Source organism: Quercus robur, chromosome 7, assembly GCF_932294415.1.
Source record: "Quercus robur chromosome 7, dhQueRobu3.1, whole genome shotgun sequence".
Classification (NCBI taxonomy): Eukaryota; Viridiplantae; Streptophyta; class Magnoliopsida; order Fagales; family Fagaceae; genus Quercus; species Quercus robur.
Window position 1 is genome coordinate 24,662,424 of NC_065540.1, and position 14,765 is coordinate 24,677,188.

The 14,765-nt window shown below is 33.5% G+C and overlaps 2 protein-coding genes across 2 annotated transcripts; one reads left to right on the top strand and one right to left on the bottom strand.

Moving 5' to 3' along the window:
* Positions 1–1,133: 1,133 nt before the first annotated feature.
* LOC126692883 (protein trichome birefringence) lies at positions 1,134–4,720 on the top strand. Its single transcript, XM_050388686.1, has 5 exons — positions 1,134–2,376; positions 2,837–3,029; positions 3,154–3,347; positions 3,467–3,625; positions 3,958–4,720. Exons 1-5 carry the CDS (start codon positions 1,337–1,339, stop codon positions 4,310–4,312), a joined length of 1,941 nt encoding a protein of 646 aa, XP_050244643.1. The 5' UTR covers positions 1,134–1,336; the 3' UTR covers positions 4,313–4,720.
* A 7,841-nt stretch (positions 4,721–12,561) lies between these two features.
* LOC126692884 (homeobox-leucine zipper protein HOX11-like) lies at positions 12,562–14,365 on the bottom strand. Its single transcript, XM_050388687.1, has 4 exons — positions 13,977–14,365; positions 13,496–13,818; positions 13,304–13,383; positions 12,562–13,202 (listed from the first exon to the last, which is right to left on the bottom strand). Exons 1-4 carry the CDS (start codon positions 14,266–14,268, stop codon positions 12,830–12,832), a joined length of 1,068 nt encoding a protein of 355 aa, XP_050244644.1. The 5' UTR covers positions 14,269–14,365; the 3' UTR covers positions 12,562–12,829.
* Between the last annotated feature and the right edge of the window lie 400 nt (positions 14,366–14,765).

A 14,765-nucleotide genomic window follows, 5' to 3' on the forward strand; every position in this document is an offset into this window, starting at 1 on the left:
GTTTTATAGTCCTTTATCTAATTCTAGAATATATCTCTGGAGTCTGAACCAAAGGAAAAAATATATAAAAGCCAATCTTCTAAAAAACAAAATAATGGTTGAACATAGCTGCCGTTCTAGCTATTTCATTTCCGTTATAGGAGCTGGGGTTCACCTACCCTCTGACCTTTTGCTAGTTGCAGTTTTTTCTCCGTTAATTGATGATCAGACATAAATAATTTTAAATAAATATGGTATCATCAAATTACAATATTTTTTGCCAATGAAAATAAATATTGAAACTTTGAAGTTTCCACTCCATAAAATGGGTTTCGGCTAGTTAGCCCAAACTTCGGATGATATTTATATTTTTACCATTTATTATTTGAGTTGAAGTCCCAAGGTTTGATTTTTTCTTAAAAAAAAAAAGTCCAAAGGTTTGAAAAGAGAGAGAGAGAGAGAATTCATTCTTTAATTTTTTTTAAAGATTAAATTTTATAAGAATATGATAAAAAAACTTATATTCCCATCTAATTTTAATATGTCATATTATCTTATTACATATTTAAAAATAAACACAATTACAATCAATCAATTTTAATTCCCATATTCAAATTTAACCAAATTAGAAGATTATTGAAATGTTATTAGATGTGATAGGATGTATTGAATGATTTAAAACATGACTTATACACTCCATATTTATCAAATTTAGACTCTTTTTTTATGCATAGAATATTAATATATATTTTTATTTTTTTATTTTGATAGCAATATCAATATATTTTAAAAGCCTTATAAAGGATGATTAAAATAATATAAAATTATTGAATTTAAAATTAAAACAAGTTTCTTTCCTTAAATAGTTAAATGTTTGTTTTTCGTGTGTATCAATAAAGAACAAATGGTGCAATTTTTTGCGGATGATGGGTGTTTTATGAAACCAAGCGGTGGGGAAAACAGTACACGTGGTGAGTAGTGACTACTACAGTGATCTCCAAAAATTCCCCGAATAACATGACAACAGTGGCAACCGACGCAAATAAACCACAAAACAATGGTCATATTTCAAGACACTCTTTTCCAAAGTGACAAAGGTCTTCGTCGGTTCCTCTTCCATTCATAGTAAACTGTTAACCCTCCACTCTCTCTCTCTCTCTCTCTCTCTTAAAAAAACATACAAACGAAGTATACGCTAAACAGTGGCGTTCACTTTTTCTAGAGTTCTCATAGAGACCACAAACTCTCTCTCTCTAGAACTATTACTAGTACCATTTTCTCTTTCCACTTTTTTTTGATCCTTCAACTGCCCCCACTCTCTCTCTGTCTGTCTTTCTCTCAATTCTCTTCTTCTTCCATGGATAATAATGCTGTAAAGAACATCCCCAATATCAATGGAGGAACCTTGATCTCAGACCTCAAAAGCCTCTTCTTCATCCTCAAAACAAGAAGAACCGTTGTTTTTGTATATGGGTTCATGCTTGCTTTTGTTGCTTTCACTATTTTCTTAGCTTTCAGCCCCTCTTCTAACTCTGCCTCTCCTTGGTTCACCAACATCTTCAGTAGTAGTAGCACCACCACCGACGGTGATTCTGATAGATCTCAATCCTCTTCTATTTTCTCCTACTTCTTCCCCAACAACACTTCCCCACAAACCACTAATACTTATAGATCTACTAATACCACATTCCAACCTCCTAGTCCCAACAAAGAGCTTCAAAACCATCCTCAAACTACGCCGGTTTCTGATAAGGGTAAAGTCCCAAACTCAAATCAGACTAGTACCACATTCCAATCTCCTAGTCCCAGCAAAGAGCTCCAGAACCATACTCAAACTACACTGGTTTCTGATAAGGGTAAAGTCCCAAATCCAAATCAGACTATACTTGTTGCCCCAGAATCTCCGGTGGCAGAAGCGAATCACACTACAACCGTGCCTGTGAATTCTGTTCCTAGTGTGAATAAAGAACCAACTTCTGTGAATAACCAAACTCAAAGTGTAGAGAATTCTGATAAAGGTAAAGTTTTGAACACCAATCAGACTTCAATATCAGCCCCGGCAAAAGCTCCTGTGGCTAAAAATCAGAGTTTGAGTTCATTGGGTTCTCCAAGTAAGAGTAATTCTGATGAGGCAGGGAAAGGCGCTTCCCTGTTGAAGAAACAGGGCAATGAGAGTAAATCAGGTGTTTCGGTGAAGAAGGGAGGGGATAGTTTGGTGGAGTCTTTGATTAACTGTGATTTTTTTGATGGGGAATGGGTGAGAGATGATTCGTATCCGCTTTACAAACCTGGGTCTTGTTCGCTGATTGATGAGCAGTTCAATTGTATTCTTAATGGTAGACCTGATAAAGATTACCAGAAGATGAAATGGAAGCCTAAGGGGTGCAATCTTCCTAGGTATGTGGTGTAATTGTAGATTCCTATGATGATTTTGATTTTTTGTTGGGTGTTTATTTTTAATTGTGAAGTCAAAATGATTTTCAATTCAGATTCTGGATTCTGTTATTCCGAGATTGGTATCCAGTAAGAGTATAAAAGTTTCATTTTTTAATGGCTGACTGTTTTAGTATCATTGATATTCAAAACGACTTTGTTTTATGTTCTATCAAGCTTGAATTAAGGATGTTTCAAGTAAGGTGATAATTTAATTTAGTATCTGAGTCCTGTGTTGCTTAGATCAGAGTAGGTAATGAGTTTTGGCCTCCAGTTTATTTATTTAATCATTTTTCTTATTAGTCTTCTACGTTTTTTGGCCTTGTTTTATACAATATATACCTCTATTGGAATTGATCCATGAATTTAGTTTGTTGGGTTGTTTTCATTAATGAGGTTGACTTAGATGAACTTTTGTTTATAGGTTGGACGGAAGTCGCTTATTGGATTTGTTGAGAGGCAAGCGGCTAGTTTTTGTTGGTGATTCTCTGAATAGGAATATGTGGGAGTCTCTAGTTTGCATCTTGAGGAACTCAGCGAAAGATAAGAGCAAGGTTTATGAAGCCAATGGTAGACATTATTTTCGAGGGGAAGCATCATACTCTTTCATATTCAAAGTAGGTTAATGAACTGCTCTACTTATTTGTGTACTGCATTAATTTGGTTATTTCCTTGTTATGATGTGCATCATTCCCTTATTTATTGTTTTTCTCTTTTGGTTTGAAATGGTTGGATGGATAGGATTATGACTGCACTGTAGAGTTCTTTGTATCTCCTTTCTTAGTTCGAGAATGGGAATTGCCAGACAAAAATGGATCAAAGAAGGAAACTCTTCGTCTTGATTTAGTAGGGAGATCTTCTGATCAATATAAAGGAGCAGATTTTATCATCTTTAACACTGGACACTGGTGGACTCATGAAAAAACTTCTAAAGGGTAAGTTCAACATCATTTTCATATTGAAGTGAATGCATTTTGTTCTTGAGAGTATAAGATAGTTTCTAGTTTGGAACCCCCTTTGGAGTTAACTAATATATTTCCGATGAAAATTGCAGGAAAGACTATTATCAAGAAGGAAGCCATGTCTATGGTGAATTGAATGTTCTTGAGGCATTTCGAAAAGCTTTAACTACATGGGCCAGATGGGTTGATGCCAATATAAATCCATCGAAGTCTCAAGTTTTCTTCAGGGGTTATTCCGACACCCATTTCAGGTAATTTGAAAATACCTATGTTGATGCTTTTTTTCCCTGGATGAATAAATTTGGGTGATGAATATTTATTTGTTCCCTGGATGCCTTTTGGCAAAGCTGCAGAACTTTTTTCTTTGCTGAAACTCTTGTTAGTTTATCAGAATTTAAAGCTTTATTAATACTAACAATATATTAATTATGAAATATGCATGTTTGACTGACTGAGCAATTTGTTGATTTCCTCCGTAATGTGTTTATAATTCTGCATCAAATTATTATTTTTTGAATTGTAGAATTTAGCATCATTGAATCTTTGTAGCAATAAAAATTTATTGGCTTTTGTCTCTCTTCAGTGGTGGACAGTGGAATTCTGGTGGGCAATGTGATCATGAGACTCAGCCCATCAAGAATGAGACATATCTGAGGCCATATCCACCCAAGATGACCGTACTGGAGAAAGTACTCAAAGGGATGAAAACTCATGTCACCTACTTGAATATTACAAGAATGACAGATTTCAGGAAGGATGGTCATCCATCAATTTACCGGAAGCGGTACCTGTCTAAGGAGGAAAGGAGATCACCATTGAGGTTCCAAGACTGCAGCCATTGGTGCCTACCTGGTGTTCCTGATGCATGGAATGAGGTTTTCTATGCCGAGCTCTTAATAAAACAGCATAAAATGCAGCAACATCAGAAGAGACCTTAGGTAAAACTACACGAACTCGAGGCTGCATCCACAATTTAATTAATTGTTGAGTTGCAATCACACCTATATTCAGTATAGTTTTTTGTCTCCTTTTTGGGAACTATAGTAACAAACAAGATACATGGGGAGGAGGAGTATTTTTTTTCCTATAAATTATAAGAGAAAAGGAAAAAAAAAAAAAAAAAAAAATTCTTGAAGAGGTAAGTCTGGTGTAATAATGTCTTTTGTTTATATGAATGTAAGAAAGGAAGGGGAGAGGATAGAACAAAGACAGGGATTCCCAATTTGTAGTTGGAAAATTTTCCCTCTAGATCCACTTCCTCTTTTAGCTAGCCTCAAAAGCTATGAGGATTGTAAATCTATAATTTGTTTTGTTTAATTTAAAGAAATTGTCAGTTGTAATCATTATTTCTCATCCCTTCCGATTTTTTTTTTTTTTTTTTTTTTTTTTCCTTAGTGTATTTTATGATTTGGCACTTGAAATTGTGATGCTCAAACTTTCATACCTTGTGCATGGAATCCTTAAAATTGTAAAGAACTATATTTGTTTTGCTCTCTTTCATGTCATTTCCTCTACTAAGAAAATGCAGTAAATATTACTCTTTGCTTAGAGACTCGGAATTTTAGCTGCTTGAAGATTACGAAAATTTGTTTCTTTTGATGAGTTCTGCTTATAGTACGCATAGAGAACCATTTGGGTTTACACTTTCATACCTTGTACATGGGATCCTTGTTATAGTGTCTCAAACTATGTTTGTTGTAGCTCTCTTTGATGTCATTCCTTTCCTTAGAAGATGTAGTAAATATTATTTATTTAGACACGGGGAATTCTAGCTTGATGATTACGACAATTTGTTTCTTTTGATGCGTACTGGCATATAATAAGATTATAGAAAACCATTTTGGTTTACACTTTTTTAACTTTTCCCTACTTTGTCACATGGGATGTTTGGCCATTCTATGTACAATTATAATTCTGAAAATTGTTATTTGAATCTTACTCGATAGTGTTTCTCATGTTGTAGCGTTAGAGATTGGTATCATGATAGCTACTATTATGGATCATGAATACTTAGCGGGAGCAAAATACAAATCATTGCATCAACAAAATAAGAAAATAACAAATGGCATAAGCTGCCGCATTTAAAGAATGTTGACAGGTATCCAATTGTTTTTTTTTTTTTTTTTTTTTTAATTTTTTATGAACTACAGTTAGCCCATTGTTGAGAACTAATAGGAGATGCTAATTCAAAAAGAAGCTTTTCATGTACTCGGTTATTTGTAGGATTAGGATGCATTAGAGTTTTTTAGGCATAGTGAAATGAGGATTGAATTTTGTAACTAATATGCATTTAAATAAACATTGAAATATAGTGGTATTCATCTTAATCTGATATTGTGAGTAGTATTCATCTTTATCTTTGGTAGCTTATTTTGAAAATATCGTAAAAAGATATATATATATATATATATGTTCTTTTTCAATCTCTAAAATAGTGTAGTGATTTTTCTAAACAAAATTAGTAAACTGTGTTTATGTATAGGAGTTTCAAAGATTTACTATGTGTTTTGGGGAAAATCAATAAGTATGGGTGCAGGGGTTTTTTTTTTTTTTTTTTTTTTTTTTTTTTTTTTAAATATAATTTTTAAAAATTTAAAATTCCAATTGTCTTTAACCATTTGTCATAATGCTTTTTGTCTTGAAGTTATGTTTTGGGAAAGTCAATTTAAACTAAACAATATATTAGTTATTGGGTATATTAAAAAGTTGATACAAAAATTAGAGAGCAAACCTCAGTTTTCTTAATTAAATTCAATACATGGATTCATTAAATTTAATTATCTTTCGGAAAGATAAATTTTTTTTTTTGTATGTTTTAATTTAACTAGGTAATCTAATAAATTGAACTTAAATTTTATCCTTAATCGAATTATTTATATTCAAGTATGAAAATTCTCAACACTTGCTATTTCTTTTTATGATAAATAGCTCAAAGTATAAAACACGTTTATAATGTATTCTTTATTCGTTTCTCATCCCTAAATCCATTTTATTAGCTTTCTCAAAAAAAGGAAAAAAAAAATCCACTTTATTAACATGATTACTAAACGGGTATAACAAGTCTAAAAAATTAAATAAATTGGCAACAGTTGCTAGCATGTTTACACCACATAGCACTAAAATATAAAACATTTGAATAATGTTTTCTATATATGTTCAATTTGTTTTGAAGTAAAATATTTTCAAATGTAATATATTTTTGGTAAAACATTTTATCAGCTTGGTTACCAAATGAGTGTACGAATTTAAGGAGCTTAGTAACTGTAATATACCACATATTAACAACTTTTCAATAAGATTTTCCAAAAAAAACTTTTCAAGTAGTTTGTGTAAAATCTATATATTTCTATTTTGAAAATCTAACTGTTCAAAAGTAAATATATGTCATCATCTCAATGAGCTCAGTATTACTGGACACTGGACTTAAGCCTTACCCTTCTTTATGTTCTTAATATACATAAACTTTTGTGTCAATTAGATATTATTAACTATATGATCTATAATCTTATATTTTATATATAATTTTAAACTATAAAAACTTGCAATTAAATAATTTATTGATGACATAGTTATTGATTTTTAATTTTATAGAAATTTTGCAAGCATGAAGGATATGAGAAGAAAATGTAATCCAATTGTGAATTTGTCAAAATTTGCCTTCAATAAAAAGATATTAAGTAAGGTTGTAGTTTTAAGCTACAACTAATTTTGTAACTAAACTCTATCTTTTTAAAAAAAAAAATTTAAAAATATAATAAAGCACTGTTAGTGAAAATTGACAACACTTTATTGTGAAAATTATTGTGTGATATTTTAATATTACTGAACTCCTTTCTTTATTTGGTTGAGTTACAACCGTTTAAACTGGGAAAGATATAGTGGGCCTATATCCCTGTAAATACTTTTTAGATACTCAATTAAGCCCTCATTAGCGGTCATCTAAATTTGAAGTTCGGTTTTATATGATCTGGACTTTCTGATCTTTTACCTCTGTTGACCAGCAAATTCAATAATGCTCATCAACATTACCAGCTCTTTTCTATCACACACACGTTTCTTGGTTGCTTGAGCCTACCTCTTCCATGAAGTCGACTAGACAATTCCATCACAGTACAGCAATGGGGTTATGGCTTTTCCTTGAGAGATACCCGATTCTAATTGATGGAGTGATAAGTGATTATAGAGGGTGTTGAAAGCTAGATCATCTCAAGGAATCGACCATTGAGAATGACAATGTTTTTTTGCTTGGGCGTATCTTACACACTCTCCACATGAGCATCATGTACAATATGTGAGAAGTGGGAATTTAATGATTTATGAAGACTCATGACTAATTGAGTTTTTAGGTGTGATTGGTTACTTATGTTTAATCAATTCTAGGGAAAATTGTATTTCTCCTCTTAAGATAAATTGTAACAATTCCCTTGGCTTTTTGTAACGAGCAATTTCTCTGTTAGTATTTTTGGTCAAATCTAATGGAAAATTCAAAACAAAAAAAAATGAGAATTTGTTTACTCACATGCTAAGTTATTAATGACTTTAATACCCTCCAATAACAAACAAATTTCATGCATAAACACATCACATGCATATTAATTTGGAGGGTTATCATTGCACATGTGAATTGTTTGTTATTGGAGGGTACTGAAGTCATTATTGAATAGTTTACGCACATTTTTTTTCAATTTAAAAAAAAATAATAATTGATCATGCTTTAAGAGATATGAGGAGATATTGTTAAGGGAGAGTATAATTTTACCTTAATTTAGTTATCAAACCTAGGTCAAAAAGGTAAATATTGCGCATCTCATCTTGAATATGTGAACTATATTTGTATTATTCACTTTGTCTGCAGTTTCAACCTCAAACTGCACGGATTGAGATCAGGTGCAATACCTAGGGTATTGCACCTAATGCAATTACTATCAATGGTTAAGATTGATAGTTGCAAAAAGCAACTTTCAATCTCAACTATTGATTAAAAAAAGTTAAGATAAAAGTTAACAAAAGCAAAAAGTAAAAGTTTAAAAAGTAAAATGTAAAAAAAATTTGTGAGAGAGAGAAAGGTGAATAGATATTTGTATTATTCACTTTGTCTGCAGTTTCAACCTCAAACTGTACGGATTGAGATCAGGTGCAATACCCACCTGATGCAATTACTATCAATGGTTAAGATTGATAGTTGCAAAAAGCAACTTTCAATCTCAACTGTTGATTAAAAAAAGTTAAGATAAAAGTTAACAAAAGCAAAAAGTAAAAGTTTAAAAAGTAAAATGTAAAAAAAATTTGTGAGAGAGAGAAAGGTGAATAGATATTGTATCGGATCATAATCCAAATTGCACATACTGACATTGCGGCCTTGATTTTCTAATAATCTATTTTTTTGATAATCTATAATACTCTCTTTTGACTGTCAAGAAGAACAAATCATTGAATTTCATATCCTTGTTAATAATTAACCATAGGAATTTTGGATATGTATACCCCAACCTCTGTTGTCAAAAATCAAGTCAGCAGAGCATGTGTTTCTCAAATTGAAAAATTATATGTATTGAAATTATCAATTTAGACTAAGTTTGACCAGTGCCAACCAAATTTGACAAAGTTCTAGCAAGAATTTGACTGTTGAATGGAGTTACCCACGAGAAAACATCTTCTTCTTTTTTCTTTTTCTTTTTTTAATTCTTGGTCCTAATTTAACCCAGAGGGTTAGAAGGACTTTAATGAAATCAAGTTTTGATTTTCTACCATTCCACCATTCATATGATGACATTTGTATTTTCTTAAATTGAACTCTACGAGCATGGAACGCTATGAGTGCCTCTACCCACAAATAAAATAAAATAAAAATAGTAATTTTGCGTTTAAGATAGTGAACGCTAACCATGTCTCTACAAGTGTCCGATTTTTCCTAGCCAAACCAATTTGTTGAAGAGTCTAACAAGTAGGCATTTGATGTACAATTTCATATTCTTCACAAAAAGTAAAGAAATCATGTAAGAAGTATTTCCCACATCTATCGTTTCTACTTTTGATTTGCAATGTTTGAACTTTTCAAAGCACCTATTGGCTCCGCTAGTTAACAAATCATTTAATTCAAATATATTAGAAGAGATAAGTTTAAGTTACACTTGGTATAACATCACAAGAGTTACACTTTTTTTTGGACTACTGATTATTATTAGATCTAAGAGTCAAAAAACACTCATGGTAACGGCATTATTGCTCTCTAGAAATTAGCCAATTAAGCATTAACTGTTCTTAGTAAAGGAAAAAAATAGCACTAACGTTCACTCTCTCCTCATCACAATCTTCTTCCTCTCTCACATCTTTCTTTTTGCAATATGTATTTTCTAGCCTCCACCATTGATTTCTATACAGTACTGTCTTGAGGTACTGGAAAATTTTAGAAATACATGGCCAAAGGTACTATTGTTTTAAAGAATGATTGTTGAGGCTAAGTATTTCTAAGGATTAAAAACATGGACAAAGTCAATTAAAAAAAATTAGTGCTCTAACAACATTATGTTTCAGCCATGTCATCATCTCCCACCATGGTCTTTTGAAAGATTTTAAAAAATGTGGGCTCTCTTCCATCAATTTATGCAAAGCATCATGGTTTATGGCAAAATAAGCTAGTACTTTTGTGACATTATTTGTCTTTGGATAATCAACACTTAACAGCAACATTCCAAGGACCACCATGGTTAATGTCCTCCATGATATGGCCCCAAAGTCTTCTCCAATGCTCAACACACCCCAAAATAACAATTTAATTGCTAACCTCTACATCAAAATTCATGGCAAACCTAAGTAGCTAAATATACAACCAACATCTATCTTGCTCCCTTATGATTTGTTTGCACGAGAACAAGAAGGTGATGTGAGAGAGGAAGACAGGAAGAAGATGATGATGAGAAGAAGAGTGAAAGTTAATGTTGTGTGCGTTTTTTTTCTCTCCCTTTATTAAGAAGAGTTAATCCTTAATTGGCTAATTTCTAGAGAGCAATGATGACATTACCATGAGTGTTTTTTAACCTTTAAATCTAATAGTAATCAATGGTTCAAAAAATGTGTAATTCTTGTGAAATTACACCAGATGTAACTTAAACTCATCTCATATTAGAATATGTACAAGATCTAAAATTTGTGAATCTCTATGGGATCTTGAGAAGGGCTTCTTGTCATTTGGCTTGAATACAAATTTCACACTTAGCATTATCATCATGCTCATAAGAAATTAAACCATGCTTGGACATATATTTCAACTTTCAAGTATTTGAAATTTAAATGTGCCTAATGACCATTCCATAAAGAAAATTAATTAACAAAATAAGCAGAATGTGCTATAACTTCATTAATAATATCATCACCCCATTTTGACAACATGGGAGACATCAGACGTCCTACTATGTTACTAAGTTTTAGCCTCATTCATTTGTCCATACTAGGCTTGTTGCATGTAATGGAGCATCTGGTATAGAAGAGTTATTTGTGGCCTTTACAACCCCTTTGATTGACCTCATGGAACTCATAGTGGAATAAGGCATCTTAGGAGGATTGAGCCTTGGATTGGTTATGAAGGCATATAATTGTACTGATTATGGTTCTTTCTTTTTGCATGCTCCACGCCTTGATTTGGTGGCATGGTTCCAACAGAGTGATGCTACGTGCCTCTCTATTGGTCTCACAAAAACGTTGGGTCCTTCTCGTTGTCTTGACTCTTGAATTTTGATTGGCTTTGTCTTTTCTTTGGACCCGAGTTCGCTTTTTGCCTTAACGTTGGCAGCAATGGCGGCTTCGAGTGCATCCTTATTTCTTCCTAGTCCTAATCAAACATGTAGCCAAAGAGAGGAAACAACAAGCCAGTTATGACCTTTCAAAAAAAAGCCAGTTATGACCATATATGATCGATAATCTCTACATTAATGAGTTATAAATGAGTGGAGGCATGGGTTAGGTGAGGAGGGAGAAAGATGGCATAATGAAGTGAAAAACACACACAAACTATAGTTGTTGAGTGTCTAAAATAGGAGCCCTTTGATATCATAAATTAATGAAGGGTGGAGTTTGGTGTGTTCAGTTAATGTTGGAGTTTTCTGAACTTTATAGCAACAGTAGGGATGTGGTCAACTTATTATTCTGCTTGCTTTGCTTTATTATATCCAGCATGTCTTCTTGTATTGGGCTTTTGCACAGCATTTCTTCCATGGGCTTTGCAAACACTCCAAACCCACTTGAAAAGTTTCCCATAAAGCCTAAAACAGGTAGAACTTCTTTTCGGCTTTTTATTATTATTGAGAAACACAATCAAATTCAATTAAGACTACGACGGTCAATTAGTATTTGTTGGGTTTCTCTCAAGTCTCAACCTTCAGGTGGAAATTAGGGTATTAATCTCATGAGAAACATGTTAAATAAAAGGTTGGGTAAAGGGGAGAATTTATAACTGATTTCTCTTAGGTTTTGACCATTTCGATCGACCTAATGTCCCGCAAAATAACCACCTCAACTGATTTTCCAATTGTTTCTCACGTGCTACTTCTCCATACAACTTTTTGCTAGACCGAACCTCCATCTTGAACAACTTCAATTTAGCTCATGAATCCTCAACCTAATTAGATAAAGACCCCCAGAATACATAATACAAAGTATTTGCATGATCAATTACAAGAAGCCTTTCGAATATGCCCAAAAAAAAAAAAAAAAAAACTTCACACTTGATTGTTTGTATTGTGCGTAGTAGAGCAAACTCATAGGTTGGTTCTTAAGAAAAGAACAATTTTCACAAATTAATTTTCTTTCGGGAACTAAATCTACACGTTAAGGACATTTATACTTGTTTATCACCTGCCATGGCCGAGTTACAATGCCATCACTCGCAGCCTCCTGTAGGTTCCAAGGCTGCCATTACTAGTTGCAAGTAATTTTATTCTTGGGTGGGGGACTAGTAAATTTGCCAGTACCTACAAATTAAACTCCTAGTAGTTCATTTGTTTGCATTGCAATCATACAGCACATAATTTTGTACAGTAGCCTACTACTAGGGCCCAAAAATATTTTCTTGGCATCCTATGTTCACATAAAATTTCAATCCTTCCTGGTCCCCTTCTAGTTCTTGGCCTCAAGTTGAGAATCCTAGTCCTTGATGCTTCACACCCAAAAAGAATACAGAATAAACAGAAAATTGACAAAGTGAAAGTTACAAATACATATATAGCTAGGAACTTGTTCTAACAAAAATCTTTTGAATTTTCTCATAAATCAACAAATATATATCACCCTTCTAATCTCTCTTTTCTCGCGTCCAAAACTCCATTAACAAGACACAAACTAGAGACAAAAAAAGGTCGCAAAAGAAAGTAGGAAAATGCTCCAAACCAAAAGTATATACAAACAGAAAAAAGTCATGAGTACATTTAATTAGAGACTCGTGACATCGATCTCTCTTTTTCTCATGAAGCTGCTTGGTGAGCTGGGGCCTGTTGCATGTGAGCTTGGACTTGAGAAGAAAAAGGATATAATCTAGCTTTAGCAAGTGACATAGCCGCTGAATTAGTAGTATTATTGGTGTTGGTGGTGGTGTTGTTGTTGTTGTTGTTGGTGTTCCCATTGGTACCTGAAGTGGTTGTGGTAGTGGTGGCCACGCGTTCACAAGATGGGCACATAGTGAGAGTGGTTGCAGGGAGTTGCATGTAGAAAGGTTGAGAGGTTTTCAAAGCTCTTAGTTCTTGCAGTTCCTTTTGTAACCTCCTATTTTCCTCTGTCAGTGTTTCACAGCACCTCTTTAAATACTCACAATCTACTTCTGTCTGCTTTAGCTTCGTCCTGTAATTTTTGCCAAGAAAAAATGTAAGTACAAACTTTAAAAAAAAATATATACACAAAACCCACCAAACATATTAATAAGAATTAAAAGAAGCAAATACCTTGCTCTTCTATTTTGAAACCAAACTTCCACCTGCCTAGGACGAAGGTTTAACTGTTTTGCCAGAGCCAGCTTTTGTTTCTGCACATTGATTCATTGCAGGAATAAATAACAAATAAACAAAACTGTCCAATCAATTAATACTTATAACAAAATAGAAATGGGTGTTTAAAATTTGAAGCTTTGGACTTACTGGGTTGAGAGTACTGTGCTCTTTGAAACTCTCTTCAAGAAAAGCAGACTGTTCTTTGGAGAGCCTGAGTTTCTTCCGAGTGGAACCATTTTCCTCATCATCACTCGCCCTTGAACTTGCTCTCTCAGTCTCAACATCCAAATCTCTCTTGCTTCTTCCACCATTTCTTACACAGAAATCCATCTGAAACGATGAAACTGTACTATTTGGAGAAGACAGCGCTGCGCCATCGTCTGTCTCCTCCGCCGCCGTCGCCACCGTCGGAAACCGGTTCACATCCAACCCTCTTCCCGGTCCATCCGAAGAACCCGGTTCAGATGCCACTGTAGAAAGCAAGTTAAGCCAAATTAATGAGCAAAGCAAGGAAAACCCACCAAAACCCAGATCCTAAATAACCTAATAAAGTTGAAAGAAAGAGATAAAAGAGAGTTAAAAAAAAACAACAAAAACAAGAGCACAAGGCAAGTGGGGCATTACGTACAGTTATCAGTAAGCCAAGGAAAGCGAAGCTGTGAAGGTTGGTGGGTGCGAAGAACAGGTGTGAAAGGTAAAAGATCAAGCTGAAGTGGTGGATCTGAAGAAACTCTTCTTCTTTCATCACCATCGTCTTCTTCACTCTCACGGGTCTCTCTTGTTTTCTCATCCGATGATCTTGATCCACTACTGGTTCCTAAGCCCATGCAGAACCCAAGATCCTTGTTAGACAACTTAGGAGTTTTGTCAAGAAACGTGAATGATTTCGGTGCATCACCAAGACTCAAAGCTAGTTCCATGTTGGAAGGAGCAGAAGAGAGAAGAGTAGTACAGAGAGAAGATTGATTGTTTCACAAAGGTTTGGTTTTTTTGAGTTGTTGATGAAAGGGGCTGTGACTTAAAAAGAGACCCTATCCGATAACTTTTTTGTTTTTGTTTTTTTTTTTTTTCAATTTTTTTATATGTATAAAAAAAAAATTAAATGCAAACACACGAACAGAACAGAAACCCTAAACACTGGTGCCTTTTTATTTATTTCTTTTTGCCTTGTGCGAGTAAAAGATTGACCGACATATTCAGGTTGACAAGTGCACGTGATTCTATTTAATTATACAAACCGGTTCATACAATGGAGGCAAAGAGAGATTTTGTTTGTCTAAACAACCAAAGCTTTTAAGCATTGGTTTATTAAAAGAATTGAAAATTGGATGTGTTTTTTTTGACTTTTTCTTCCTTGGAAATTTGTGGATATAGAAAAACACAATTTGCCCGAGATATTTTCCCTTTTTGTGTTCCT